Source organism: Salvelinus alpinus, chromosome 11 (assembly GCF_045679555.1).
Source record: "Salvelinus alpinus chromosome 11, SLU_Salpinus.1, whole genome shotgun sequence".
NCBI lineage: Eukaryota > Metazoa > Chordata > Actinopteri > Salmoniformes > Salmonidae > Salvelinus > Salvelinus alpinus.
Genome location: NC_092096.1, coordinates 49,772,849 through 49,785,125, shown reverse-complemented (window position 1 = coordinate 49,785,125; position 12,277 = coordinate 49,772,849). Strand labels below are relative to the sequence as shown.

The following is a 12,277-nucleotide window of genomic DNA, read 5'->3' as shown; positions in this document are numbered from 1 at the left end:
AATTGTATACATTGCTGTGTGTGTGTGTGTGTGTGTGTGTGTGTGTGTGTGTGTGTGTGTGTGTGTGTGTGTGTGTGTGTGTGTGTGTGTGTGTGTGTGTGTGTGTGTGTGTGTGTGTGTGTGTGTGTGTGTGTGTGTGTGTGTGACTTCAGCCCTGGTTAGAGTTTGCCTTAGCCAAATGTCTAGATCAGCAGAATGGGAGGAAGTGAGGGGGACATGGGGAGGGAGGGAAAGATAGAGGGACAAGAGGAGAGAGAGGGTGGGAGGGAGGGACTGTGTCACACCGACAAAGACACGAGGCAGACAGGGATGAGTTAGAGGAGCCAAAAACAGGTAGAAAGGAGGCAGACCGAAGGTGACTCATTATGTCAAGAAAGAGATAGACTTTCCAACACAGAGTTTCTTGATTGGTCATTTTGTTCTTATATGTTCACCATTTTACCCGTGTTCTTCACTGGTATCTTCTTGATTGGTCGTTTTGTTCTTATATGTTCACCATTTTACCCGTGGTCTTCACTGGTATCTTCTTGATTGGTCATTTTGTTCTTATATATTCACCATTTTACCCGTGGTCTTCACTGGTATCTTCAAAGTCTTTTCGTTTTTTTGGACTCTGTTTTTCTAACTTGGAGAACAGGGATAAAGGAAGAACGCTTTGAACCACAGATCATTTCAACAGGTATGTCCTTTATTTTGCTTACAAAGCTCACAGATTGCAGAGATTTAGGTATTTATGCTGTTTACATTTATAGATTTATTACAGTTACATTTATTGCCACTCTCTCTATGTGCCATACTTTCTTATGACAACCAGGAGAACATACCTGACACACACAGTACAACCAGGAGAACATACCTGACACACACAGTACAACCAGGAGACCAGTCCTGACACACACAGTACAACCAGGAGACCAGACCTGACACAAACAGTACAACCAGCAGACCAGACCTGACACACACAGTACAACCAGGAGACCAGACCTGACACACACAGTACAACCAGGAGACCAGTCCTGACACAAACAGTACAACCAGGAGACCAGACCTGACACACACAGTACAACCAGGAGACCAGTCCTGACACAAACAGTACAACCAGGAGAACAGACCTGACACACACAGTACAACCAGGAGACCAGACCTGACACACACAGTACAACCAGGAGACCAGTCCTGACACAAACAGTACAACCAGGAGACCAGACCTGACACACACAGTACAACCAGGAGACCAGACCTGACACACACAGTACAACCAGGAGACCAGACCTGACACAAACAGTACAACCAGGAGAACAGACCTGACACAAACAGTACAACCAGGAGACCAGACCTGACACACACAGTACAACCATGAGACCAGTCCTGACACACACAGTAAAAATATTCCCCATTTATTTGTATTTATTATGGATCCCCATTAGTTCTTGCCAAGGCAGCTGCTACTCTTCCTGGGTTTCAGCAAAATTAAGACAGTTACATACAATTAAAAACATTACAGTACATTTCACAACACATTAAGTGTGTGCCTTCAGGCCCCTTCTCTACTACCACATATCTACAACACAAAATCCATATGTACGAGTGTATAGTGTGTATGTTATTATGTGTGTGTGTACGCGTGTGTCTGTCCCTTCACAGTCCCCGCTGTTCCATGAGGCATAGTTGTATATGTTTTTTAAAAATCTGATTTTACTGCTCGTATAAGTTACTTGTTGTGGAATAGAGTTCCATGTAGTCTTGGCTCTATGTAGTACGGTGTGCCTACCATAGTCTGTTCTGGACTTGGGGACTGTGATGAGACCTCTGTTGGCATGTCTTGTGTGGTATGCATGGGTGTCTGAGCTGTGTGCTAGTAATTTAAACAGGCAGCTCGGTGCATTCAACATTTCAACACTTTTCACAAATACAAGTAGTGATGAAGTCAATCTCACCTCTACTTTGAGCCAGGAGAGATTGACATGCATATTAATGTTAGCTCTCCATGTACATTTAAGGGCCAGCAGTGCTGCCCTGTTCTGGGCCAATTGTAATTTTCCTAAATCCCTCTTTGTGGCACCTGACCGTACAACCGGACAGTAGTCCAGGTGCGACAAAACAAACTAGGGCCTGTAGGACCTGCCTTGTTGATAGTGTTGTTAAGGCAGAGCAGTGCTTTATTATGGACAGACCTCTCCGCATTTGAGCTACTGTTCCATCGATATGTTTTGACCATGACCGTTTACAATCCAGGGTAACTCCAAGCAGTTTAGTCTTCTCTACTTGCTCAATTTCCACATGATTTATTACAATATTTAGTTGAGGTTTAGGGTTTAGTGAATGATTCGTCCCAAATACAATTATTTTCGTTTTTGAAATAATTATTGTAATGTCCCAACTCTCTAAATGCATGGCTCTTATCTATTATATTAAACACTCAGATAAATAGAGTAGTCATGAAGAAGCGATTGAGTTAATTAATTTGAATTAAAAAATGTTGCACCTGTTGGTGTATATAGGACCTATATTTACCTAAATCCTCTATATTGTATGCGTGAAGTGATGTTGATTGCACACACTCACAGACATACACACATCATGTGTAGCCCACTCGCACTTGCTTGTGTGTGTGTGTTTTGGGCAGGGGGGGGGGGGGGGTCGTAACTGGGCACGTGCAAAGCACTGGACAAGGAGATAGCAATGTGGTGATGGTACAGTATAATGGGATAGTAGGACCTGAATGAGTTTGACTTCAGTAGATAGTGGCCAAATGTGAAGCGACCCACACATGTTCATGAATGACATACAAGCCTCAAGATGAAAGAGAAGAAATACAATGACACACAAGTTAATGAGTCAAGAGTATGAAAATGAGGTCAAAGAGGAGATGGGAATGGATGGGTGGATGCATATGGAGTCATTGGAGGGTGGAGGGGAATGAAACGAAAGATGAACGGGGGGGGGAATGGAGGGATGGACTGATAGGACAAGGGGAAGTGTAGTTACTGATTATCGAGTTAATGGAGTGAGAAGAGACTGAATCAGCAGCATATAGTCGTACAGGAGGGCAAAACACACACAGGAGGGTAAACAGCACTGGAGATTGTGTAAGGGGCTGGGGGGAGTCACCGGTCAGCAAGGGGGAAGGAGGGAGGGAGAGTACAAAGGGAAGACACCTCACGGTGTATGTTGAATGAAAGAATGAAAGAAATTAAAAAGATGACGATGACCGTTTAGAGCCCTCAAACTCAATTCTGGACCTCAAAGCCATTTCCACATCATTTTTTCATTGTTCCTCTTTATTCAGGGACTGATTTAAACCTGGAACACCAGGTATGTGCAATTAACTATCCGGTAGAACAGAAAACCAGCAGGCTCTGAACCTTGTAGGGTAAGAGTTGAATACCCCGGGATTAGAGTATGCTAAAAGTTCTATAACTCCAGACTTCCAGGTAACTGACAAAATAAAGAAAATACAAACATAAATTGTCTTAATAGGGCGTTGGGGCACCACGAGCCAGAACAGCTTCAATGTACCTTGGCATAGATTCTACAAGTGTCTGGAACTCTATTGGAGGGATGGGACAACATTCTTACAGAAGAAATTCCATCATTTTGTGTTATGTTGATGGTGGTGGAAAACACTGTCCCAGGCGCCGCTCCAGAATCTCCCGTAAGTGTTCAATTGGGTTGAGATCTGGTGACTGAGAGGCCATGGCATATGGTTTACCTCGTTTTCATGCTCATCAAACCTTTTAGTGACCACTCCTGCCCTGTGGATGGGAGCATTGTCATCCAATGCTTTGGTAGCCAAAATAATGGCCTGCCTAGCATTTTTTCCATGACCCTAAGCATGATGGGATGTTAATTGCTTAATTAACTCAGAAACCACACCTGTGTGGTAGCACCTGCTTTCAATATATACTGAACAAAAATATAAACGCAACATGCAACAATTTCAAAGATTTTTCTGAGTTACAGTTCATATAAGGAAATCAGTCAATTTTAAATAAAATAATTAGGCCCCAATCTATGACTGGGCAGGGGCGCAGCCATGGGTGGCCCTGGGAGGGCATAGGCCCACCCATTTGGGAGCCAGGCCCACTCAATAAGGGAGCCAGTCCCTGCCAATCAAAATACGTTTTTTCCCACAAAAGGGCTTTATTACAGACAGAAATACTCCTCAGCACCCGCCCCCCTCCCCTCAGACGATCCCGCAGTTGAAGAAGTCGGATGTGGAGGTTTTGGACTGGTGTGGTTACACGTGGTCTGCGGTTGTGAGGCCGGTTGGACATACTGCCAAATTCTCTAAAATGACATTGGAGGTGGCTTATGGTAGAGAAATGAACATTGAATTCTCTGGCAACAGCTTTGGTGGACATTCCTGCACTCATCATGACATTTGCACATACCCTCAAAACTTGAAACATCTGTGGCATTGTGTTGTGTGACAAAACTGCATATTTTAGAGTGGCCTTTTATTGTCCCCATGCTAGAATGGCCTTTTATTGTCCCCATGCTGTTTAATCAGCTTCTTGATATGCCACACCTGTCAAGTGGATGGATTATATTGACAAAGGCTAAAATGCCCATTAATAGGGATGTAAACAAATTTGGGCACAACATTTGAGAGAAAAGCTTTTTGAGCAAATGAAAAATGCCTGGGATCTTTTATTTCATCTCATGAAACATGGGACCAACACTTTACATGTTGCGTTTGTATTTGTGTTCAATGTACTTTGTAGCCCTCATTTACTCAAGTATTTCCGTTATTTTGGCAGTTACCTGTATATCCATATCATATCACTGTACAGGGAAGTATACTATGAAAATTCATTGATTTGAGATGCAATGAATGAATGGGTGATTGTAACAACCCTCTCTCTCTTTCTTTCCAGGTAAACAGAATTTGAATTGTGAAGACAACATAAGTGAACTTGGGAATTGGATAATCAGAAATCAAACGGAGGCAACCAGAAGGAACAGTGGAATGCGAAGATGAGACATAATCTCAACTGACACGGAAACACCCAAACGTCACCATGACAACAACAACGATGGACACCCCTGCGCTCAATGATGACATTGTTGAAGGAGTACACCACCTCCTTAACTCCTTCTCTGTCAATCCCTCGCTCCCTCCCTCCTGCAGCATCGACGAGTCCTACAAGTACATTTTCCTCCCTCTGTGCTACTCCTTCACCTTCCTCTTCTCAATCTCCCTCAACTTTATCATCCTCTGGCGTTCCTTCAGACGCACCAAGCGTTGGAACGCCTCCCTCATCTACATGGTCAACCTAGCCTCCACAGACTTCATGTACGGGTTGTCACTCCCCTTCCTGGTGGCTAGCTATGTGATGCGTGACCAATGGATCTTTGGGGACTACATGTGCCGATTGGTCCGCTTTCTGTTCTATTTCAACCTGTATTGTTCTATATTCTTCCTGACGTGTATATCTGTCCATCGCTACCTGGGGATATGTTACCCTATGAGGACCATCACACTGGAGACTAAGAGAGCGGTCAAGGGGACGTGTGTGTTGGTGTGGGGGGTCGTCTTCGCTCTTACGTGCCCCATATTCCGGTTTGCCCAAACGAGCCACGTGATGAGAGGTGTAGGGGGAGAGGCTATGGCGATTACCAGTAATAACACTGGCACCGTTAGTAGTAACGGTACTGGGGAGGTGGAAACGTATCAGAACTGTTGGGACGATGCCATCGATAAGGAGTTCCAAGACTATGTTCCATATGGAATCATCCTACATCTTCTCGGGTTCTTTCTCCCGTTCTCTATCATCGCCTGGTGCTACTCACATGTGGTTCTGACAATATTCCGGACCCTGCGCTCCCAGCCCCAGTCACAGCGAGGCAGAGGAGAGGGGGGTGGAGGACGTGGAGGAGGAATGAGAGGGAATGGAGCTGGAGTTGTAGGAGGAGGTGGACTTCAGGGAGGAGGAGAGGGGATGTCGATAGTTCTCGGCGCCCACTCTCCATACGCCCACCGACGGCGTAAATCCATCAAGACCATCATCACCATCACACTCCTCTTTGCCCTCTGCTTCTTCCCATTTCATGTCACCAGGACTATCTTCCTCATCCTGAAAGTGAAGAAAGGTGTCCCGTGCCACACCATGACGATGGTATCCATGTGTTATAAGATCACCCGGCCGCTGGCGTCTTTCAATGCCTGGCTCAACGCACTCCTCTACTTCCTCACCAAGGAGAAAGGGGGTGGCGCCCCCTGTTGCCCACCGCCAGACTCTACTGCAGCCAACCAGCAGCATGGGCTCCTCTGGCCACTGAGGAAGCTGGGAAGAGCGGGAGACGAGGAGGAGGGGGGCGACAGGGGCGAGAAGGGGGGCATGGTCAATAACAAGGGTAACAACAAAGAGACTAATAAAACGGCTGTACATTTATTCAGAGGGATGACCAAATCCAAGGTCAGATATACTGTGGAATAAGTTCAATTCAATTCGATAGACTTTATTCATCCCGAGGGTATCAATGCTGGCAGGCATAGGATGAGTTGTTGTTGGTGGCGGAAGTCTTCTGCATTCCATGTGTTTCATTCAGAAGCAGACCTTTGTGAACAGTGTAAATGGTTGGGTGCAGAATTCAGGATGTGAAAAGGAACGGTTTGGAGACACAAAGGACATTAGAGATGATCATTAGAGATGATCTTACTATCATTGGCAGTATTCAAATGTTGATGAATAGATCTGGATGAGGATTGTGATACTGTTCCATAAAAAAACAATGATGGACTCTGTTATATAGTTTATTTTTTATGAATTTGTTGAGTTGAAGGAAGTTATACCTCAGGAAAACAAAACTCAGAGACAGATTTGGTATCTGTTATTGTATCTTTTGATAACAGCCCTTGATGACAACTGTATTGGTCTATTTCCTGTTCATCTTGTGTCTGACATTTTGGAAATGTGTAAAATATGACTGGATTAAACATGTTTAATGTAATGTAACTGTCCAATGAGATTGTGTTGTTGAATTGTGTGTGTGTGTGCGCCCACAAGGATAGTAAAACAAGGAAAATTCTCCCACGTGGCGACATTTCCCACGTCCCCATAAGGACAAAGGCTATTTTAAGTTTACGGGTTAGGTTTAGGGTTAGAGGTACAATTAGGGTTAAGGTTAGAATTAGGGTTAGAGTAAGGAGTTTGGGTTAGAACTACATGTTAAGGTTAGGGTTAGGGTAAGCGATAGGGTTAGGTTTAGGGAAAATAGGATTTTGAATGGAAATTAATTGTAGGTCCTTCACGAGGATAGAAGAATAAAATGCATGTGTGTGAAAGAGAGAGAGAGTAAAAAATGGTCATGCCTTTGTAAACAAATTGGATTAGCAATAATGTTAATAATCTCCCTATTCACCTGAACTCAACCCAAAGGTCAACCTAACTAATGTAGTGCTGAGTGTTTAAACACACACACACACAGAAAATACATTTTACAACACCCTAAAATCTGAGAAATACTCTCCATTCATTCACAAAAACAACCTACTTGATTTAACATGGAATGGGGTTGTACATTGTAGAATCTAGACTATAGTGATGTCACAAGCACTTGTCAGGAACTATGGATCCTGCAACCTACTCCACTCTGTCCTTCCGTTTGCTCAAATTATGGCGAGGTGAGACTGACGGACCGTAAAGACCTAAGATTGTTGTTGCCTTTAGTTCTGAGCTCTGGGTAAATTATTAAGCTGTCATTTGGGTTGTGTAAGTACAGAGAATCTGCTGTATTGATGGAAAACTACTTGTGTAAACATATTTTTTAATAACATACTATTTCCCTATGGAATTTCCTATGTTGCTGACTATCTATCCCCTCGATCCACTATGTTCACAAATTCACAACCCCTATTCCATCTCTTTGAAACAGATAAACTTATTGTCATTTGACTCATTACAGGGGCCTAACATACATAAGAGGTCTTGTACAGACGCATATACAGTATATATTTATCAGACATGTTTTTATGACATTTATGTTTTCATTGCTCCTAAAATAAACTCACAACAGTGCAACTCTCTCTCTCTCTCTCTCTCGCTATCCTGCCCTCTCTCTCTCTCTCCCCCGCCTCCACTCTCTGATCCTGGAAAAAAAGTATCAACATTGGATGAAGAGCTATTTATTGTCCATCAATTGAGCGAGGTATCTAAGAAACAGGAGAATGTAGCAGGCAGGGTGCCAACTGAAAGGCTTAGTTCCATCTTTGTACACACAGAGAGAGAGAACTACATAATGTCAGTAGCTTACACACTTTTAAGACAGCGTATTCTTATCTGAAAATGTATCTAATGCATATTACATGGCAGTTAAACAAATAGTTTACCACACTAGTCAAAGGTGTTTTATGTCCTCTAGGGCCTAGACCTACTATATCTCTGGCCTAGTTGAGGAGTGAAATGCATAGGCATACATTGGTGAACTCAAGGGGGCGACAAATCGTCCCATTTCACCCTTTCCCGGCTTGGAAATTCAAAACAAAACCGGTTATGTAATTTCCCGTGCTGCACTACGACTAGAACAATCTTTGACGGTTATTAAAATTGAACAAAAAAAATAAAATAAAATCATAGGAGCAATTTTAAGCAAAAGTGAATAGCAATATGAATTAGGCTAACAATCACACACCTCGTGCATTTTGTTAAAAATTTTAATTCCACCGTTGAAATTTATATTAATTTTTTCCCCCTTTTTCTCCGTGTCACCAGTGTGTGTAGAGCTGTCGAGGCGAGGCGTTGGCGCCATTTTCAAACTTCTGCTGCAAGAGAATGAATGTCTTGGTTGTAAAAGATATCTAACGAATTAATTTATATTTTCTGAATTGCATTTACACGGGGATTTGTTTTGTTTGTTGCATGAATGGTCGTTTCTTCATGGGACGAGGACGTATTTTCTCATGGTAAGCATTTTAGCATGCCTTGTTTTACAGGCTAGATAACATTAGTTTCATTTAGCTAATGGTAGCTAAAAAGAAACATGAAGTTAACTAGCTACGTTTTCGACTGTTTTGTGGGCTGTTAGCCAGGAAATATAGCAAGCTACATTTAACAATTTCAACCGTCGTCATGTATTTCAAAACACTTTCACTCAATCTCAAGATAGATTAGTAGCTAACCTTATATAGGATGACTAGAAACTCGGCTAAGTTAACAAGCTAGTTAGTTACTACGTTACTTTGGTGGAATAGCCATGTTTAGCTGACGTCGCTAGCTCGTTTGAAATCTTTATGGCAGTTTAACACTGCAGTAAGATTTAGGCGACTTAAAAGTGAATATCTTTTAACGTTAGCAAAGTACCTTCAGCGATGTAGTTAGCTAAAGTAAGTTGATTCAAAGTTACTGTTATCTAACGTTAGCTGCTAACTATTTAATGGTTAGGACAGTTATGCTACGTCGGTGTCACACCCCCGTTTCAGTGCGAGTGCCATAGGTTTGCTTCGCGAACCCCTCCCCCAAATCCGCTCATGCAACCCCCCCCTCGACAATCTACTCCACCCCCATATGTTCATATCAGATATTCGCTGAACTTGAAAATAATCACAAAACTGATTGTAAAGTTACAAAATTTTAGTAAACGGCTGAATAAGTTGTTTAAATTGAATTAAGTCTGTAGGGTAAACGGTCAACTGTGGGGGAAATCGCAACGACATTATCTGAATCAGCATTTTTTTTGTCGACCCAACCCCCGTACTGTGCCATCTAGCTAAACACAATACATCATATGAATAGATAAACAGAAAAAATATCGACAAATGTTATCTAACGTTGCAATGATCGATTGTAGATCACTTGAACCATTGTGACTTTCTTTGGTGTGCAATTTATACTAAGTAGCTTACTAGTTCCCTGTAACTGACGACAGTTGCCTGTCTTGCTCCTTGCCCTTTAGCTATGTTGCCAAATTTGATAGCCATCGCGTTACTTTTAGCTAAGATTGCGCTCTGATAAACGATGCTGTTCAACCATCAAGTTTAGTTAAAACCGTAAATAATGTATTAATCGGTGAATAATTTTACAATTTCTACATCTCACCCTATTCTTGCCATAAGATCACAATCTAAATATTTTAATGTATTGGATGATAGATACAATTAGTTGAATTTGTTTAATGAAACGTCTCCAAAATATTTAGAATAATACATAGGAAGAGATGTTGAATAGGTCAATGTAAAAAGATTCATTGAATTGTTCCTAGTGAAAACCAGAGACCACCATATCGAACCTTGCATTTGTAACTGCGTCATCGTTGATGCCACGTACTGCACTTGCCACTGTACAATAAAAATGTTTCCTTTGCTCCTTTTCAGAACATCATATAGTCCCATTCATTCAACTGCAATCTAGTATAGATTCATATTGTGTGGAGCAAATCATTCATGTACTTTCAATGTATTTTCTGGTGCAATTTATGGTAAAGAAAAATGTATGCATGTCAATTAATATAAAAATAAGTAATAATATAGTGACCCCCAAACTAGGCGCCTAGGTTTTGAAAAAGCATTTACTTCACAATATGCCACCGATTTTGCTGAATGACACACCCTACCAAACTTTTTAACCTAAACTCTATTCATGCATATATAAGGCATGATCTAGAATCTGGTATCTGATCAGTAATATTTGTTAAGTGAGGCTCAGATTTCTGTGTACTGTAAGCTAAAACATCTGCTATCTTCTAACTAGTGTGTCATTTTAGCACAAAACCTACAGAAATATACAATCTGACTCATTTGACTTCTGCTAATAAACCACAATATATTCAGTCTATCATATGGCACTGCTATGAAACAGGTGTTCTTTCAAATAAAGGTTGATTTTTAAATGTATAAAACATTCTATACGTGCAGTGAATATGTCTCATATTTTAACATGGCCTAATTGAGTTTAGGAAGTCAGGCGGGTAAAAGACAGCGCATTGCTGTATCATGGCCCCTGTTTAATACGCACTTTATTCCCTGGTGAATGTCTGAAAAGTTGTAGGTGTCTTTCTCTGAAGCATCTGTCACAGTACATTTTGTCAGGTTTGTGTGCATCATATTTGAAGCTATTTTCATGTTTGAGTGGATTTGGATTGTGTGCTTGGCATGCTGTGGGCAGGATTTTAGACTTTTTCTGAGGTTGGATATAGTGGCTATTATCTGCTTAGCTTACACCCTGTGGCATATACTGGTAGGCTAATAATGACTTTATGTGACTGGATTCATTTGTGCTTGCCAGTTAAATGTGTGGTATTCTTTCAGACTCTATAATGCAGTGTTTCCCGAACTCGGTCCTCGGGGCACCAAGGGGTGCATGTTTTTGTTTTTGCCCTAGCACAACACAGTTTATTAAAATAATCCAAGCTTGATGGTTAGTTGATTTATTTGAATCAGCTGTGTAGTGATAGGGCAAAAACCAAAAGTGCACCCCTTGGGGCCCAGAGGACCGAGTTTGGGAAACACTGCTATAATGTAATGATTAAGCTTTTGTACTGGTCTGGGTTGTCTACAGTTACCAGAATAACCAGACAGGCGTGCCTATTTAGAGGTAGTTGGGCATTGCCAAGTCAACTTTGAGATGTTTTACTTTAGAATCAGAATTTCTGAATTGTGTGTTAAGTCTAAACATTTATGATGGCATTCTAGCTCTTTGTCTTTATTTTCGTGTGTGTGCGAGCGTGTTTGTACGTGCACTTATTTGTGTGGGTGTGTGGGGATGGTTGAGGCCTTCTGTCCCTGGTAAATCTATCTGTAGATCCAGAACTCAATTTTCTCTACTTTGTGTGCTTGCTCTCTTCCTTCTACTCCTCACATTGAACCCAGTCAAATTATTTGATTGCTGCTTTTCTGTTCGAACGATGATGTTGGCCAGAGACCCCAAAGGATCGGAGAGACTCGGATATGCCATTTTTTTTGTATTTTTCCCCCTGCCTGCTCGTCCTTTTCTTTTCTGTTAATGCGAAATGGAACTCGGACCAAGCTTGGAAAGTAGTCGTATCTTATTTTTTTTGTTCAGCTCGGCGACGTTCATTTGTGGTTTGTGGCTAATGCCTTTTTGCTGCGAAAACTCTGAATTGTCGCTGTGGCAAAAACCACCACACAAACGCGCAATGACACTTTCCTTAATTTTTATTTCCCTCGCTCTCTGCTTTTCTGCAGTCTAGCCTGTTCCTTCTTTTGCCCCCCTCCCTTTCTCGCTCCCTCCCTCCCTCTCTCTTTCTCCCTCCGTTGGCGGAGTGAAAGCCTTGGCAAGACAACAAAAAGTCGAAGCGAGTGGCGGCTGCTGCTGCT

At 42.1% G+C, this 12,277-nt stretch overlaps 1 protein-coding gene across 1 annotated transcript; it reads left to right on the top strand.

The window, feature by feature from the left end:
* Positions 1–287: 287 nt before the first annotated feature.
* LOC139534300 (P2Y purinoceptor 3) lies at positions 288–7,346 on the top strand. Its single transcript, XM_071333347.1, has 2 exons — positions 288–679; positions 4,881–7,346. The coding sequence occupies exon 2, from the start codon at positions 5,025–5,027 to the stop codon at positions 6,441–6,443; it is 1,419 nt and encodes a 472-aa protein (XP_071189448.1). The 5' UTR covers positions 288–679; positions 4,881–5,024; the 3' UTR covers positions 6,444–7,346.
* Positions 7,347–12,277: the final 4,931 nt, after the last annotated feature.

Bases quoted from the DNA above. Each gene is read 5' to 3' on its own strand.
- LOC139534300 (XM_071333347.1), top strand. From the start codon at position 5,025: ATGACAACAACAACGATGGACACCCCTGCGCTCAATGATGACATTGTT.